Source organism: Palaemon carinicauda, chromosome 19 (assembly GCF_036898095.1).
Source record: "Palaemon carinicauda isolate YSFRI2023 chromosome 19, ASM3689809v2, whole genome shotgun sequence".
In the NCBI taxonomy this organism is placed as follows: domain Eukaryota; kingdom Metazoa; phylum Arthropoda; class Malacostraca; order Decapoda; family Palaemonidae; genus Palaemon; species Palaemon carinicauda.
In genome coordinates, this window is record NC_090743.1 from 113,199,051 (window position 1) to 113,218,842 (window position 19,792).

General features: G+C 34.7%; 2 protein-coding genes across 2 annotated transcripts; both read right to left on the minus strand.

Annotated features, from left to right (window-relative positions):
• Nucleotides 1–17,060: 17,060 nt before the first annotated feature.
• On the minus strand, nt 17,061–17,567 carry LOC137659236 (uncharacterized). The gene has a single exon (XM_068394270.1). It carries the CDS (start codon nt 17,565–17,567, stop codon nt 17,061–17,063), a length of 507 nt encoding a protein of 168 aa, XP_068250371.1.
• A 54-nt stretch (nt 17,568–17,621) lies between these two features.
• Nucleotides 17,622–19,568, minus strand: LOC137659238 (uncharacterized). The gene is made up of 2 exons (XM_068394271.1): nt 18,705–19,568; nt 17,622–18,446 (listed from the first exon to the last, which is right to left on the minus strand). The coding sequence occupies exons 1-2, from the start codon at nt 19,566–19,568 to the stop codon at nt 17,622–17,624; spliced, it is 1,689 nt and encodes a 562-aa protein (XP_068250372.1).
• Between the last annotated feature and the right edge of the window lie 224 nt (nt 19,569–19,792).

Below are 19,792 nucleotides of genomic sequence, written 5' to 3' on the forward strand. Positions count from 1 at the left end.
TAACGTTTAATTAGCTATCAGAAATTCTTAAAAATTAACTTGATGTAAAATTGTAAATAATATAAGATAGTATGCTGCAGTTGCAATATTCCCATAATATTTTCTAACAGGAGAGGTATATACATTGAACACTACTAAAGGGATTATTTGTTTTAAGTTTTTACAACAATATGAGAGAAAAAGACTTTATTAGGCAGTAGTTCTGTTTAAAGTTCTAAGACCATATTGGGGATAATTTTCGATAGAGGAGCGCAATTCCACATGAAGCCATGAAACCTCCTCTTGAAAGAAGGAAGGTTATATGGAAGAGAATTATTGGAACAGAGTACAGAAACCCAAAGCCGGTTTGCAGTTTTAAAGAATCTCTTTCAAAACAAAGATTCACTGTTGTTTATTTACAGAGAGAAACAGAAAAGTCCTAATTAGGTAAGTTATTGAGGATCATCTTCTCTGTTGTGTTCATATTACAACTTGCCTTTAAGGGGTAATGCTAACAGTGCACCACACGTAGTCAACTTGTGAACCATAGCTGCGCCCTTGCTTTTGTTATTATTATTATTATTATTATTATTATTATTATTATTATTATTATTATTACCTCCGCCAACGAAGTTGGAGAGGAGGTTATGTTTTTGCACTTGTTTGTCCCGTTGGTTGTGTGTGAACAACTTTCTGGCCACAATTTTACCTCAAGAATAAGGAAACTTTCAGGGATTAATTGTTTTGCTGAGACGTAGAAGTTATTCAATTTTGAAAGTCCTCGGTCAAAGGTCAAGGTTAAGGTCGAGGAAAAGGTTGAGAATTAAGCTACAACCTCAGTTGGAAAACTGGGATGCTATAAGCCCTAGGGCTCCTACCGGGAAAAATAGCCCAGTAAGGAAAGAAAAAGAAATACACAAACTACAAGAAAATAATGGACAATTAATATAAAATGAACAGTAACAACATTAGAATAGATCTGTCATGTGTAAACTATTAAGAAGACTTATGACAGTCTGATCAGCATAAAAACAATCGCTGCTCATTTGGATTGTTGAAGTTACACTGATTCAACTGCCTGATTAAGATCATTCCTCAATTTGGTCATAGCAGTAATAAAACTTTTAGATTACTGTGCAGTATTGTGCCTTAAGATACCTATTATTACAAGTAGGATCGTAGTATCTGGGAAGTTCTGAATGCAAAGGATGGTCAGTGTTATGAAAAATCTTGTGCAACAAGCATAATGAACTAATTGAACGACGGTGCCAGAGATTAATATCTTAAATCAAGAAAAACAAATTTGATAGATCTCAAGTTCTTGTCCAACAAATTAAGATGAGAATCAGGAGCTGAAGATCAGGCAGGTGAACTATACTCGAAACAAGGTAGAGTGAAAGAATTAAAACATATTCAGGATAGATTAATCACCGAAAATCTTAAAAGCAAAGACTTTCTCAATAAGCCAATTTTAGTGAACTTGAAGAAAAGACCGACCGAGTATGTTTCTTATTATCAAAGCAGAGTTCCAGATGTTGAGGAGCTACTGCCCTCGACCTACTTAAAATCATACTTTGAGTTTTGTTTGGGTTCAACTTCATGCCCCATAATTTGCATCATGCACGAATTTTAACTTGCTTGAGGGTACACCCTGGAATAATATTCTATCTTATTTCTTGTTATTTTAAAGCTTATATAGTTTATATATGTAAGATTTATATTAATGTTGTTATTGTAACTTCTCTCCTGTAGTTTATTTCCTTATTTATTTTCCTCACTGGGTTATTTTCCCTGTTGGGTCTTCTGGGTGTATAGCAACTAGGGTTGTAGCTTAGGAAGTAATGGTTGTAACAGTAACAATCTCTATTAAGTGATTCAGCAAGCCCAGATCTACATTACACCTGTTCCCATTTGCACCTGGGCGTTGAATGGCCTCCTTCACTTCAACCCCGGTTTCATACGACCCAAATTTGAATAACCTGACCCTTCCATAGCCCCTTATTAACCCCTCTCCTCCCACCAACCCGTTCCCCAGCCATCGCGCATCCAGAGCTTCCCCGATCTGACCGACCGTCCATTGCCCCAAGCGATCTCCACCAGAAAAATAAAAGAAATGATGATCGCTGGTTTGGGAATTCCCGGATGTAGTTGGAAGGGAGAATAAATTTTTTTCTGGGTTTTGTTCTCTTTGTTTGTTTTGTTCTTTCTTCTGTAGTGATCATGAATGGCAGAGGCAAGGGACAGTAACATAGTCCTGGCTAGGAGGAGAGTGCCCTAGAGACTGACTTTGTGCTCATATGATCAGTGGCCAAGACCTCTCTCCGCCCAAGCTAAGGCCAGGGAAAACCAGGCAATGGCTTAGAGTTAGTGATACTGGGGTTGTGTTTCAGAAATATTTATTCATCAGTTTAATTGTTTATTAGTTTTATGTTTTCCTTTTCAAATACTGAGTTTTAAGTGATGGTTTATTTACACTTGAATTCTTTATAAAACTATTTTCCATATTCATATTCAAAGGTAATAATTCCCCCATCGTTTTTTTTTTTTTTCACCTTTTCGAAAGTCTGGGTTTACAGTGATCAAGGGGATTTTATTTTGGTTAGTATTCCAAGGCAAATATTCTATGGATATCGTCAACTCGAGAGTACATTAGTTTTCTTAGTCAGTGGACCTTTTTTTACCGCTTCTGTTTGGAACTTTCCACCTTCACCTACAACGCCAGAATCCTTTCAACTTGCTTTTTATGATGGATGGATTGGTGTGGCATTGCTTAAAACTCTCTCTCTCTCTCTCTCTCTCTCTCTCTCTCTCTCTCTCTCTCTCTCTCTCTCTCTCTCTCTCTCTCTCTCTCTCTCTCTCTCTCTCTCCGTTATTATGGATCATGGAAACATAAATTTTTATCTGATTTGAACTTCATATGGTTGATTGAGTCTGTAAACCTCCAAGCTGACATTTTATTCACACTTACGATTACACAAGAGGATCGAAAAGGGTAACTGTCGAGTAATTTTAAAGTGTTTTTATTTATCTCTATAGAAATTTAACAGTATTTTCAATAATTTCTCATTTTCATGGAAATTCCAAAGTCGTTTATCAATCAAATTTCCCAAAGGAAAAAACTGAACTAAAAACATCCTTTCTTTAGACGAAGAGAAACCTGAACTCTGGGAGATCACTTTGAACCGAATTGAACACAGAAACAAGAACAATCGAAAAATAACTGAACCAAGTGCCATCCTTTCTTTAGAAGAAGAGAAACCTTAACCGAATTGAACACAGAAACAATTGCTTTTTGGCTTCAGTAACGTGCTACAAGCCTCTGGGCTCAAGGATGGAAAAGTAGTAGGCGTGACTTGAGCAAAAATAAAGTTGTTTAGAAACAATTTATTATTAAGATCACCATCGTCAATGAATTTGGAAGAAATTAACTACCTTTTGATGTAATTTACGGAACTATTGCTATGAAATTACCTGTAATGTAATGTACCGCAATGTAAATACATTGCAATGAGAATATCTAATATGGGTACACCATGCAATGAAATTACTACGATGAAATTACTGAAATGAAATAACCAGCTCCCATTGACCATACCACACCAGGGTTCAAAACCCGGCCGGTCAGGTACTATAGTCTTTGAGTGATTTCGCCTGGGGCTCTGATCCGGAGGTCGTTAAGAGAATCCAGACTTTAATGTATTAATATATATGACTTATTTGATATATATATATATATATATATATATATATATATATATATGTATATATATACATATATATGTATATATATACATATATATGTATATATATAATATATATATACATATATATGTATATATATATATATATATATATATATATATATATATATATATATATATATATATACATACATACATATATATATATGTATATATATACACGGTATATGAGCTTCCTGCTTTAATTAACATCATAACTTTGTAACCTTAGAACCTAACATTTCCAACAGAAATATAAGAAGAAATATCTCTCTTGGAATGTCAAATATGGATCTGTTCCACAAGACTGGAATTCCAGGTCTGAACTTTTCCGCTGGAATTCGATTCTTGCGGACCTGAAGAATGGATCCTGGAATTCCATCAGGCAAATGTAATGTTTGCATAAGTTACGATAATCAGAAGCAGAATTATTCTTCCACAAACACAAATGCATATTATTGTTATGGAATATCAAAGGCAGCATGGTATAAATTATTTATTTTTTTATTTGTGTGAGTAACAATAATAGTTTACCGGATCCTAAATAAATCTTAACGACGAATGAAAATACTTGAGCCAGGTTTCTAGATGGTACTTGACGTCCCAAGTGTTCGGACCGGTATAACCTTTCATTTTGATTGTTTGCGTTTACTGCTTTTGTCGGAAAAGAGATCGAAAAATATTATTAGTATTTGTAACTAAGCTGAAATGAGCAGTCATTATTGAGTGTTGTGTGCTATCACTATCTACATTATTTATTACGCGTGCAAAAGCTCATCTTGGCAGTTCTGATTTTCAGAACTGGACTATTTTAGGTCATTGTGGAGTTAATTTTTCATGTTTTTACTTTTAAAATTCTCACGTTTTAAGCCTGTAATTATAGGCAATGAAATTTTGTATTCTACCTAACTTATTTGTTTGCAAGATACAAAAGTAATAATCTCCGCGTATCTTTATATGATTTGATGCTGATATGAGAGAGAGAGAGAGAGAGAGAGAGAGAGAGAGAGAGAGAGAGAGAGAGAGAGAGAGAGAGAGAGAGAGAGAGCAAATTAAATATTTCAAGGAAATGTTATTGAGCTAGAATAGATTTCAAAGACATTTTCAATTACTCTTAATTACTCCTGTCATTTCATTGTTTTGGTAAGTTACAGAAGGTAGCAAAGACCTCTCTCTCTCTCTCTCTCTCTCTCTCTCTCTCTCTCTCTCTCTCTCTCTCTCTCTCTCTCTCTCTCTCAGTAATCAAAGAGAGATAAATCGCTTGATGCATCTGCTCCATTCTGAGCAGAGATTTTTGAGAGGTAAACAACATGGTTTTTAGGGTCTAAAGTTGATCATTAGTCTGCATAAATAAGCAAATCTATCTAGTTCACTGCCTCAGTGGATGCCACTAAAAGTAATTTGAAAGGTTTCAATAGATTTTATTTCTCGGAAACATTTATGTTGGATATTAGTAATCTTTAACATAGTTTTCTTTGTAACGAGAAATTTTATTTTATTTGTTTTTGTGACGGTACATGATTTTTCCCCCGAACTTTAAATGTAAGTGAGCTGCCAAAATAAAATATCTTGGCAAGAATTTTTTTTTTTTTTTTACATCACCGGGTGGGTTCTTAAAATCAAAATCTTGAAGCAGTTTCCTAGTCATAATTTCTGGTGCAAGTAATGATCCCTCCTTTACCAAACATTGCCAAATTCTAATCTATTAACGTAATGTCACCTAGTTGGAGTTTGTGAGGCAAATAGTTTTTAAAGGGCTATTGTTAAGTAATTTTGGTCCTAGAGAAGCTTGTGCTAAGCCACCTTGCTGTCGTGTTGTTATTTGATATCAGATTATTTTTATTAATTATGTAATTAGCGACGTACATAATTCATTTTAATATGTTTGAAAAGACACTAAAGTATTTATAATGTTTATACACTTATTATGCATTTCTGGTTAAAAAATAGGGTTTTTCTTTAAGGTCTCCCATACTAATTACTTGATCAGAATGGTACTTTGACACAGCACTCTATAAACCTCCCCATAATTTTTGATACTTTATTGCATTGGAAAATCTCGATGATTAAGGCGTTTGCTCTTGTCATAGTAAAGCCCTAGCCAAGGAGATCGAGTAAGTAGGTGAAGCAATTCGAATACCTACACTCCCCCGCCCCTCCTCTATACTTCCCTCCCTCTGTCTAGACCCTCCTCCTGTCCCTCCAGTAATCTCCTTTCCTTGTCTCTCTGGCGTCGCTTACCCATCCTTTTCAGTAACCTTTTAATATGTGTCAATAACTGATAGAATAGATATGGTAGATTCTTGTTATAATTCTTATTAACATTTCATGATATTGTTGTATTTTGTCAGGGTGTATAAGGAGTTTATAGCCTTCAGTCTATTTATTCAACTTGATGAACCTGCCCTGCAAGGGTTTCTTTTAACTGTGTAAAAATAATGAAAGACGATTTTTTCTTAAGGCAGAATTAATGGGCTTTGTTAATTACATATATTTTCAACTCTGCCATTTTATGGCTCAATAAGAGTTTCAAAATAGATTTAATCTTTGACAGAAAAGCAGACTTTTGTAAGTGTCAAGTGACGTTGAATTCAGGGATATTCGTTAAGTGAAAAATTGGCTGAACGATCATCGTTTCTCTTTTCGGTCGGGAAATAGAATTTCCTCCCTTGGTCTTTCAACACTTTGTTATGACAGGGATTTTCGACCAAACTGCGAGTTTTGAAATACATATTTTAATGCTTCTGATCTTACCAGACGTTATTCGATTTATTTTTCAATGTTAGTTATGTAACAAAGCTTCTGGGGATTTGATGTAGAATTATCTGCCCATTAGATTTTTTCTTTCGTTCCGAACAATGAATTTTTTTTTTTTTTTTTTCATAGCTGTGAATATATGATAAATTATATGCCCTAAAGCAACTCCTGGATAAATTGCAAAATTCCGTTTGAAAAATATCGTGTGTTTTCGCTTATGATATTTTTTCAAGAACTAGAATTTCATAAATGTTTAGTCTAAGCATAATATTCTGGAGATTTGCTGAAAATTTGAAGGTTCAATTCATCTGGTGCCGGCCCCAACCTCCACCTCCCTCCCCACACACATACATATATATATATATATATATATATATATATATATATATATATATATATATATATATATATATATATATATATATATATATATATATATATATATAATTACGGGCGCAATGTAAAGACTGAAATTGTCGAAAACATTGGGCTCTGTTACAACCGAGCCATTAATTCACATCTTTTGTCATGTGTTGTCGTTATTTGTCATTTATATTCATGAAAAAGAATAATTGTCGCTGGAGCCATGAGAAATAGGACCTGTTTGTCTGCTTCATTTATGAATGTTTTCTTTCAAGGTTTTATGGCACAATTCTCTCACTTCCTTTCTGCGTTCGGTGTTTCAGGGCTCGATTCTCTCTCTCTTGTATTTGTTTGTGTTTTGTTGTTGATGTTGTTGTAGTTGTTGTTGTTGTTGTTGTTGTTGTTGTTGTTGTTGTGAGGGATGAAATCGAATTCAGTGTCTGTGATCTCCATTGCAAGATGTAACAGTTGTATGAGTCGGGGTCATCATTTCATGATGTACTGTTTTGATGGGGGAATCTTTTGAGAGAGAGAGAGAGAGAGAGAGAGAGAGAGAGAGAGAGAGAGAGAGAGAGAGAGAGAGAGAGAGAGAGAGCACGTGCTTGGAACTCCGTATGTCATTACATTAAAAGGCTAATGTATGGAATGTTTATATACAGAAGGGTCAGCCTTTATTCAGGTATAAAGTAACTTCAACCGTGAGTAATAGTTTTGAAAAAGTCGAACTTTTACTATGTGACTTCTCTCCAAAGCCTTACATCATTTATAATATAGCACTCCGCCGGTACTCTCTACCTCATTCATCTGCTCAAGACTTGTTCCCTTCTGAAAATTTCGTGTTTGGAGAGATAAAATTTTTGCTTTTTCCTTTAGTTTACCCTCGAAAAATAACTTAAGCAATATATTGCTTTTTTTTTCCTGATGATGTGGAAGGAGCTGTTTTGGAAATGTAGGAAATATGTATGATATATATGCAATAGGTAAATAAAAGATTAACTTCACGCATACTTTGGATATTAAACTCTTGCTGTACATATTTAAACATTACTACACATTATTTGCATATAGATGAGGTCGGATATTTCCGTATATTTATATCAAGTTAGATATATATATATATATATATATATATATATATATATATATATATATATATATATATATATATACATATATATATGTAATATATATACTGTATATGTATGTATTTATATATATGTATATATACTGTATATGTATATATATATATATATATATATATATATATATATATATATATATATATATATTATATATATTGTATATATATTGTATATATATGTATATATATATGTATATATATATATATATATATATATATATATATATATATATATATATATATATATGTGTGTGTGTGTGTGTGTGTGTGTGTAAGAGAGCTTCGTGAGCTTGAAATATTGCGTGCATAATAGAAAAGTTGTGATCTGGTCATTGTGATTAACCCATAACAGGGAGTTTTACCTCATCATCAATACGGTCAATGGAATCCCATTATAGCAAATAGCTTTTGTTGATTCTCTCATCAGAACCTTTGTTTGAATGCGGGAGGATGATGGCGCAGGAAACGTTTTGTGACACGAGATAAACTGAAATAAACCATAAACGTTTGTTTTGGGAAAATGCTAAATTTGAAAGAGCGGGTGTCGTTTTAATCGTCCTAAGAAAGAAAAGTCAACATTTGACCTTTATGTAAGAAAGTGTTGGCCATTGGATAGTTAACATTCGTTGACAAGTGAGCGTTGAACGTTTATATAGAAATTATGCCGATAACGATAAAGCAAGTGAAAGAACGTTTAGATCAACATAAAAATATCGTAGACGTTAATGTATGAATACTAATTGTGAGAAATAATTGTACGGTGTATTCGGTATCAGAACGTTTAAATACGAAACGTTTGGTCGCTAGGGAATTGTAATCACTAAATCTATTTCATAAATATTCTTGTAATAATAGATTGATGTGGTTTGAGACCTGCTTCTATGTAACAGATATTGATGATTGTGGAACCGAGTATAATTAAGTTACCATCATTTCAACATTTGCTGGATTTTACATCTTTATGCATCACTGAATGGCCCCTCTTGGCCCCGGTATGGAACGTATGTCTCAAATTTCATAAGATCATCCAATTTACTTTTAACTATTTTTGATAAACGTTTCCATGTTCCCATTAATACTTATTAAGCCGCTTTTAGTTCCAAGAACTACAGAAGCAACGTTCATCGTCTCTTTTACCTTAAGTTAACGTTTTGTGTAATCATTTTATCTTCCACATTTTACGAGATAATTTTTAATCATTCTTATCGTTTGATTATGTTCTGCTTATTCCAATTTCTATAGTCTTTTAGGACCGTTTGATGACGTCATAAAAACGCGAGTTCATTAACTTTCCAGTGTGTAATGAACAAGAAGATCCGGTTTATGACCATTTTTGTGGCTGTCGAATTTTGTATTAAGCAAAGTTTGTGTTTAGATGAAAGCATTTGAGTAACACCCGATAAGAAACCCCATCTTTTCTATTCCAACATTTTGTAGCTCTTGCTTTCCCTCTACTAACAGACTGTGGTACTATTTGTTCCTCTTCCTCTATCAGTAGGCCGTGTCATCTTCTCTCTTTCCCTGATAACTCGCTCTCGAAAAGCGAATTCCTCACCGCTTCTGGGGTTAGAGACATTTTTAAATAATTTTTTTATAGTTTTTATATTTTTATAATTTTTATATAGTTTTTTATATTTTTATAATTTTTTATAATTTTTTATATAGTCTTTTATATAGTTTTTTATATAGTTTCTCGTTGATAAAATGTATCCGAAGATTTATTAATCCTTTTTATTTAATATAAACTTTTGTATATTAATAGCATTATTGTAACTCTCACTCTCTCTCTCTCTCTCTCTCTCTCTCTCTCTCTCTCTCTCTCTCTCTCTCTCTCTCTCTCCTTAATTGTTGATATATGAGGACTTTTATCATCAAATAACTGTTGATTTAAAGATGTTACTGAGATGTACACAAATAACTAATCACTGTTTGTATGTATGTATTTATGTGGGTCCATGTATTGTTTATTTCATATTAAAATTACGTAATGAATTTAATTTTTGTCTACCATATTGTAACAATGTATCGAGTGGAATATAGTTAATACTTTAAATAAAGGAAAAATTAAATTATCCAGTTCATTGGACGTAAATATTGGTTGAAAATTTGAATTACCCAAATGTTCCTTGTTTATGTATATGTTTATGTATATTTTTTTGTTTGCTCTTTTCTTATTTTTTCATATTTAACACTTGATGCTTTTATTAATGTTTTAAATATTATTATTAATTTAGCAGCATAATTGGAAATCCTTAAAATGTTATGTTCATTGGTTAGTTTATATCATTTTCATGTTAAGAAAGTTCTTTCCATTTCATTATAGAAATCGATATAACAGAAGTCGTCCTATTAATTCCAGCCACCGAAGCAAGGCTCAGGGAAAGTGAACAACAGTGTTACCCATTTCCGTACCGCACTCCGAGTGTACAGTCTGCTTCATTAATTCTGGTACACTACATAGGAATCAGAGGAGATATCAGTGTTCCGGATTTAGCGAAGCCAACTGTACCATCTCATGTGGGCCAGCTCGTATCGTGTGTGTTTGTGTGTGTGTCGAACCTAGAGACTTGTCTAACGGGAGGAAGGAAAGGTGTTGTGAAAAATTGATGATCGTTCGACTGTGAATTCCCGTTTGTGGATGGGATGGTCTCGCTTTGGTCGGGAAACAGAGACGGGGGGTTGAAAAAAACCGCTTTATTTCTTTTTGAGAGAGAGAGAGAGAGAGAGAGAGAGAGAGAGAGAGAGAGAGAGGAGAGAGAGAGATTCTTCGCTTATTTTTGTGCTGATTTCGTATTTTTATTATAAACCATGGTTAAATCATATTTTGAGAAGATTTTTAACAGATAGTTTGTATTTTTCATTAGTTTTTGATTAATTGTTCGTAAAGGTATTTTTTATTGGAAATAAAGAAAATGAGATTGTGATAAAAGGTTTAAAATTCTTTATTTTCACTCTTGTCGAATCTTATTTTATAAAGCCGTGACGAAGAAAGGGAAATTAATGGCACTTTAAATCCGTAAGGGGGGATTTGGGGGTGGTTCGGCTGCCGGGGTTAGTGCCCTTAGAGCGTTTCAAGCGGGTGCACTGTAAGCATAGCTTGAAGGGCTTTGAAGCGTCTGTTCTGCTACTAGCTGCACCCATTTTAAAGCCTTCTACTTCACCTTCTTTCTCACTTCTCTCTTTCATTTTGCTGTCCAACCTCTTGGCTTCAAGCTTTTAATGTCAGGTGTCCCCCATTCGCAAGTGGGCGCTGAATGACCTCCCAGGTCCCAGCGCCGGGTCTTTTGACTCTATCACAAATTCACTCCAGTCTGGAAGCTTTGAGAAGATGCTGACTGAGAGAGAGGAAGTGCAATCTCTGTGGGTGTGTTGGCGTAGTTTTATTTTTACGAAAGTCTTAAAAGCTAAAGTAGAGTCAAAGCGAACATTTCCACCGTCCAAATCAGTCGCTGATTTCCAATGCCATTGTCAACACTGGACGACTCATCCACATGAGAGTGATGACCACAGATGCCTGAGGAAGCTAACATTGGGATTTCCTGCTTGTGCTTTTGCTGGCTTTGCCTTTGCAATGAATTATGATCACTCCCAGTTCATCATTGATATTAACGAGCGCGTAGTGAATGGCTGGTGAGTTGATAGTTGCGTTTATTTAATAAGAAAACAAATAATTATGGGTTTATTTCTAGCCTCTTCGGTATTGTATTCCAGATGACGGTGATGCTAATTGTGATATTGTGATTCCTACTCAATGCAAGGGTCGGTATACATTCTTTACTGGTTCTAATACACATACAAAGGAGGGCTTCTCTATCCTTATTCTTCCCGACATAAAATTCTACAAGACAAATTTGTTCTGGATCTCCTTTGTTAATGCAATATTTTCTTTACAGGAGTATATTCGATTTATGATTTTACTTGGAATAATCTTTTTGTATAAGTGTATTATTAATTTCCTTCTGCTACTTAGAATATAGATATGAATGTGTTCACATTCTGTTGTCATATCATTATAATTGTAAGCATCCATCTATATATGTCATCTATGTTCATTTTATAGTTAGATTATTTCGAATGAATTTGAGATACATTTTTTCCTCCTCTTTGCTTGCCTTAGATTCAGTAAATTAAAGAAAATCTTTCGAAATTAGCCAGAAAATATTCTACCAATATTGTAATTAGCTATATATATATATATATATATATATATATATATATATATATATATATATATATATATATATATATATATATATATATATATATATATATATATCTTTTTAGTACTATTTATATAATTTGATCTATAGATTAGTTTATTTGCTCTGTTTCTGAACAAAAGCTTTCACCCCAACCAAGTCTTGGTTGTGTTTTCATCCACTTTTTTGACCAGGATTCAAAGGGACTGATTGAGGCCACCTTGAGTCCAAGCAACACCTGAGACGTGATGACTTTCTTAGCTTTGATCTAACCTGAAACGTTTCTCATAATAGGATATGCAGATGGAGGGAGTAAATTCTCTCTCTCTCTCTCTCTCTCTCTCTCTCTCTCTCTCTCTCTCTCTCTCTCTCTCTCTCTCTCTCTCTCTCTCTCTCACAACATGAGTGCGAACCATGATTGATACGGTTAGCCTCATTAAGGTGAATTTTATAATAGAATAACGGAATTCTGATACATCAGCATTCAAGTAATCGCTCCTGTCTGATGAGACTATTAGCAAATGTGTCGATCAGTAACACATTGGAATTACTACAAGTTTTATTATAGTAATTAATAAAGTTAAATGAAGAGCCTCCTTAATACTGCTGCTCTAAATTTCATGGTATTGCAATTATTATTTTAGTGGTTATTACAAAAACTGTTTGCAATTAATTGTCAGAAAAATTCAAGTATCCCAAACCATGAAATGATGTTTCTCAAGGTAATACCGAAGGAACAGCCTCAAACACTTTCTTTAATTTATGCCCTCAGTCTTTATAAAAGGATATTCATAATCATAACTCTTTGGGTAATTATGAATTTCGAATTTATTACCATCGTTAAACTTCCGCTGATGTTAATTCAAGTGAATATTCCATTACTTATGAATTATTTCGTCTATAATTAACGCAATTCTTCTTCAAATTTATTAAATTCAGCAGTTTGTAATTGAGGTACAGTTGGTACATTATGAAAGTAAACACTATCTTATAAGGTAATACTTGTTGCATCAAACAAGAGGTCATACTTTTTTATCATTCCAGAATCGCGATATTGAAATGTAGTTGAATGTTAACGTTGAGATCTTGGGACATATTCTTAATGTGTCCAGCTCTTTCTCTCTCTCTCAGTATTGGGATCAGGTAAGACAAGTTACAGAAACACTCATTTATACACACACACACATATATATGTACATACATATATATATATATATATATATATATATATATATATATATACATATACATATACATATATATATTCATGTGTGTGAAAGCAGGGGTCCAGTATTATTTCATATTCTAATGTTTTTATATTTACTCAAAAGAATCCAAAATAGTAAACATATAGAATCTTCAATAAATATGGAAACCTAAACTTACACCAATTTGGTTTACATATTACCAGGTTCTTTAACAGATTTTCAAGAATTCTTTTCTGTTCCTTTCATTCAATAAATCGAGAAATTGCGTTGTGTTTAAATCATTATCTGACCAGGAATAAACTATTCATATTTATTACTAACCTTAACTATTCATTGTAAAATTTCCTATCCGGCAACCCAAAGTATCGTCTTATTTTACAAATGTCTGCTAGTAACGATATCTAACGTGCATGCATGCCCTTCAATATCACTAACATCACAAAACACTTATAAAATTTTGACTTGGCTTAATCCATGATGGTAAGAACTCCTCTCGTGGTGTGTTAATTCCTTCCCTCCCCCTGAGATACCGCAGGGTAACCAAGACCCTATCAGTCACAGTCGTGAGCCGGTACTAACTCGCTTCCGAGTCAAATCACTCAAAGACGGCTGAGGATCCGCGCATGCGCGACCCGCATTCACTAAAACAAACTTTAACAACTCGGTAACGATTGCTTAGAGTCAAACAACTATTGAATGTATTTTACTTTTCAAAAAACTTCGACAAAAAGAAACATTATATTATTACAAATAATTCAATACAACAATTATAATTTTCTACGCATCTCACACTGCATAATGTTCATAATTTTTCCCTTACAAAATAAAAGATAAATGACTGCTTACTGGTCTTTATAAATACACTATCATGATTCCATCCTAAGTCACGATACACTCCCAGCAAACAGAAACAATATTTACAGTTATAATTGTCCCGCTTGAATGAGTGCCCTTCTGGCCTCAGTAGCCGCCTGTGCTGTTTTCCTGCTCCGCCGGGTGCTCTTGTTATCAGTTTTCTCAGATATGACAGCATCAGTCTCTTGCTATAATTCCAAAGGATATAGCTTGACAACAGGTCTCATTACTTGACCTTGTGGGGTTTTTAAGGTAACCACGCGCAAGACATCGTCCGGTCCCACGTGTAATTTGACAATTTGACCGAGCTTCCAACGACTTCTCGGTCCTTTATCGTGTATCAACACAACATCTCCCATTTTGGGCCAAGATTCGTGTCTGATTCCCACCCGATGAGTTTCTCGGAGAGAAGTTAAATATTCTCTCTCCCACCTTTTCCACAAGTCATCACATTTTTTTGTGATGTACAAAAATCGCTTTCCAACATCCTTATTTTCGCCATACAGAGGGTCCTTAGTTTCATCTTTCCAATCTATGACTTCCCTAGGGAAAGATCTCAATCTACGTCCTAAAATCAAATGATTGGGCGTCAGAATATCCAACTGGTCAAGATCTCCCGAAGTATAACTTAAGGGTCTGTTATTAATAATTGCTTCAAGTTCAGTCACAACACAGGAAAGTTCACTAAAGCTGAGAAAGGCCTGACCTATTACTTTCTTTAGACATGTTTTCAGAAGACCAATCAATCTTTCCCATATAGCTCCAAACCAAGGTGCTCTAGCTGGTATGAACTTCCATTTACATTCGATAGCATTCAGGTGTTCTTGCACTAAGGAACTTTCTGCCATGTTTTTCAAATAAACTGAAGTCGATACAAAGGTAGTAGCATTGTCACTTAGCATTAAAGAAGGAAATCCCCGACGGCTACAAAACTTTCGGAACACCATAAGAAACGAATCGCAGGACAGATCTTTTACTAATTCGATATGGATTCCTCTAGTAACTGGACAAGTAAACAACACAATATAGGCTTTTTCAGGATTTTGCTGTTTCTCCTTGGTTAACAACGCTCCTGTATAATCTACCCCCGTAACGCTAAAGGGTTGTTTTCTCTGCACCCGAAATCCTGGCAATGGTGGAGCAATATTTACATAGTAGGGTCTCCCTTGTGTTTTCTTACAGATTATACAATGACGAATTACGTTTTTGGATAATTGGCGAAGCTGTGGGACCCAATATTCCTGTCTCACACTTGCCACGGTTGCATTTACTCCCATGTGAGCTTGTAAACAGGGATGCTCCCTTACTATCAATTTTGTGAGAAAACAACTTTTCGGCAGTAAGATTGGGAATTTTATTTCCGCCACCTGTGCGACATGTTCCAATCTTCCTCTGCATCTTATAATTCCTTCTTCCAAGAAGAGATTCAATTGTACTAATAAGGTCAATTTTGAAACTTTACCCCCTTTTCCCAAAGCTTTATATTCCTCCGGAAAGTATTCCTTTTGTAAGGGGATAATCATTTTATTTTTAGCTTGTTGGAGTTCTTCCAGCGTTAAACTTCCAATTTTTCTACGGCCAGTTGATTTGCAATTGTGAATAAATTGCCTAATCCAAGCTATAGTTTTACAAAATTTATCCACTCTACTAAATCTTTCCCAGTTCAGCAGATGGGTTTTTTCACTGTTCCCTACAAGATGGACTTGAATAACTTCATCCTGTGCTTGTGCTTGGGATAGGTGTGATTTTCTGATTTTAAGCATGGAGGTCCCTCCCACCAAAAGGAGTTATTTCATACTTCTTCTGTCCCTTTTCCTCTAGTAATCCAGTCACTAGGGTTTTCTGAAGATGGGACGTAAGAAAAGACGATCCCCGTAGTTGTAGAGTTAATTTCCAATATTCTATTTTTCACAAATACTGGCAAATTATTCTTTGTCACTAACCATCCCAGGGCAACTTTACTATCAGACCAAATTATTATTTTCTCATTTATTTTCTTTAAAAGTTTCAACTATAAATTCACACAATCTTGCACCTAACAACAAAGCCATTAATTATAATTTAGGTACAGTCAACTTTTTAATGGGTGCTACTCTACCCTTTGCCATAATCAGAGACGAAGTTTTACCACTTGCTCGATAGGCCACACAACCATAAGCTGTTATGCTAGCATCACAGAAAATGTGGAGATAATCTGTTTTCTCCAGATTAGTGCCTCTGGAGAAGGAAATACTGAGACTTTTCTCTAAGTCTTTGGACAACTCATTTCACTGCTTTAATAAAGGAACTGAAAGTAGATCATCCCATTTCAACAGCTGTTTCCACGAATCCTGTAAGAATATTTTAACTCGTATCGTAATAGGGATAAGCATTCCTAAAGGATCATAAATTTGGGCAATTGCACTTAGAATTTCACATTTTGTTTGACCGGTCTTAAGATGATTAGGTGTTATTGTTAGTTCATCATTAGAGATGTTCCAATTTAGGCCTAAGACTTTATAGGTTTATTTCTCTTCTGATTTTATGCGATAGGCATCCCCGACAGTATTCAAAAGATCACCATTACTAGTCCATTCCTTTAAATACAAGTGCGCCTGTGCAAATATTTTGTTTGCGCCAAAAAATAAATTTATCAATTCATCTTCACTGTTGGAGGTAAATTGAAGCTTTTCCACGTATAATCCCCTTCTCATCATATCCACCATCTCAGTACAACTCTTATCTTTTCTTACAGCTGCCAGATGTGATTTAATAGTGGCATTCAACAGAAATGGAGAACACGTAGCACCAAACAATACCACCCTAAACCTATATATGATTAATTCGCTATTTGGATCCGTTGGGTCTTGCAACCATAAAAACATGTGTAATTGCGGTCTTCTTCTCTCAATTGCACCATAAGAAACGCTTTTACTATATCACTAATACAGGCGTAGTTGTTAGTCCTGAACTGCAATAAGACTTTGAGCAAATCTGTCGTAATATGTGGTCCAGTCCACAGACAGTCGTTAAGGCTCAATCCATTTTTACCTTGTCTCCAGGAACAGTCAAAAACTATTCTGATTGGAGTGGTGGTACTATCTTTCTGTACACTATGATGTGCTAGATAATGACAATTTTCAAATACATTGTTTTTATCTACCCTTTCAATGAACCCCCTATCCTCCTGATCCTTCAGGAAATTTTGATAGTGGTTCAGGTAGGCTTCATCTTTCTGAAATTTTGCAAATTGTTGTTTAACCCAGCCCAACGCCATGCCAAAATTGGATGGAAGCCTTGACTTATTAGACTTCCATGGTAAGGCCACAACATATTGCTTCTCCATTTCAGAAAATACAATGGTACTTTCAAAGTCTTCTAGAACCTTTCGATCATGCTCTTAAAATTCATTGCAGTCAATGCCTACTTTATCTAAATTCCACAAAATATCCAAATCATTCCTTATATCACTATCAAATTTATGAGTAGCTTCAATTACTTCCTCGTTAGTTGCTAGCTTTAACACAGTTACCTGGGTTTCCTGCACTGTAGGGGCATTACAGGACCCTGTCACAACATATCCAAATATGGTAGGTAACAATATCAATTTCCCAGCTTTTCTGAATACGGGGTGTAATATGTTATAGACATTATCAACGCCTACCAATATATCAATGGGTGCTTGCTTGTCCACAGGCAGATCGAAATCCTTGTCCGCTAGACAAATTTTGGTTTCACACAAAGTTTTCAAATTTCGTTTAACGTTGAATTTCTTAGTATACTCTGGTAACTCATCTACCACAATACAATCCATAATAATCAATCTACCCTTATAAGGTATGGAAACACTAACTCTGTCATACTCGTTCACAGGTTTACTTGTCAAGTAACCCCTTAAGGCAATTTTTTCCGTGCCTTTAGATCTATACTGTACGTCCTTAAGTGCTGACCTTCTGATAAAGGTTCGTTCTGCACAAGTGTCCAATAATCCACGAAGGCGTACCAAATGTCTTCCTTTACCTTTTAACACAATTGTGGCTGTTGGTAAAATTGACCTCTGCTTGGATTTCTGACCCTGATCACTTACGGAAAGTGTTCCAACTTGCACATCATTATTATTAGGTTTACTTGCTGATTTAGTTGTTGATTTACTTGGTTCGCTGGTTTGTTGTTTATCACATAATACACGATGATGTTTTAATCTGCATCCGTTTCCACAAATTTGCTTTTCACAATATACACTAAAGTGTTTATTCAATGCTCACATAAAACACAATCGTAAAAAACCGAGACGACTCAGTTTCTTATCCCTACTGGCATAAGTTTTACACTGTGTCCACCAGTGTTCGCCTTCACACAACGCACATTTTCTTGTTTGTTGTGAACTAAATTTATTCACATTTCCTTTACTCTTAGGTCTAACAAATTGTGATTGATTCACTGTGAACGTAGATATTGTTGATAGAGTTCCAGGTTTATTTACATCCGCTGAGACAAAAGATCTTAGATTGTGAATTTCTTCTTCCAGATATTTCTTAAATGTGTCAAATACAAGCCAATCATCTCCACATCTGCGTTTTACAGTTTCACTAACACTCTTAGGCAACTTACCATGAAGCAAAATAGTGTAGAGCTCATCTAACTCCAGGTTTTCACTCTCTAATGATCTGATTGAGCATTCAAAATTTGCTCTGAATGATTGCAATGATTCTGAATCAGGAGATGGAGACTCCATTTCTAGAAATTTTCTTAGTAGAACTCGTTTGATCTCATCCTTTTTCCCATATGTGGTTCGGAGAAGAGATATAGCTTGTGAATAATTCGCAGCTTCCAACTTAAATCCTGAAATCAGTTTTAGAGCATCTGCTGTGAGCAAACTTTGCAGATATGAGAATTTCTGTATTAGTTCTAAATCCCCTCGCTGGTGTACCGACACATTGTATAATTCCCAAAAGGAATTCCACTCCAACACATCTCCAGTGAAATGTGGGAGATCCAATTTTGGCAATCTAACATTAGTCTTATGTGTGGTCGGAGGATTTGCAGAAGAACCGCTTCCTGATATCGCTGTGATGGCATTGCTCAACTTATACCAATGTTCACCAACTACTACTTCATATTTTGCTTGCTCTTCCACCTCTTTCATTCGCTCTTCTTCAGTGGTTAAGGCTAATATCTTTTCATTCAAGTCGTGCACAGTCTTCATTTGTTTCATAATTAAATCCTTAATTGAAGACAATGTATTGACATTACCTGCAGCAATAGCAGAGTCTATCCTATTTGTCCATTTGGTGATTACACCCTTGTAACCACCTCGTGACCTCACCAAAGCTTCTCTATCAGACATTTTTCCAAAGATAATTATCAAACCAGCTAAAACCAATAAATTTTTAAATTTTCAGCGATTTCAACAAACAACTTTATGTAGAATATACAATTTCAACAATTTTTTTTATATATAACCACCCCATTAAATGAAATTAATTAACACACTTCAAGAGCAATTCAATTCAAAAATTATCACCATAATTATATAAATTTTCAACAGCACAACTATATTGAATTCTTTCT

What these genes read in the sequence shown, in the direction of transcription:
- LOC137659236 (XM_068394270.1), bottom strand. Translation starts at nt 17,567, where the DNA reads ATGGAGAAGCAATATGTTGTGGCCTTACCATGGAAGTCTAATAAGTCA.
- LOC137659238 (XM_068394271.1), bottom strand. Translation starts at nt 19,568, where the DNA reads ATGTCTGATAGAGAAGCTTTGGTGAGGTCACGAGGTGGTTACAAGGGT. An exon ending in GATCTTTTGTCTCAGCGGAT is followed by an intron (nt 18,447 to 18,704) that starts GTAAATAAACCT and finishes TATTGTGAAAAG; the next exon opens with CAAATTTGTGGAAACGGATG.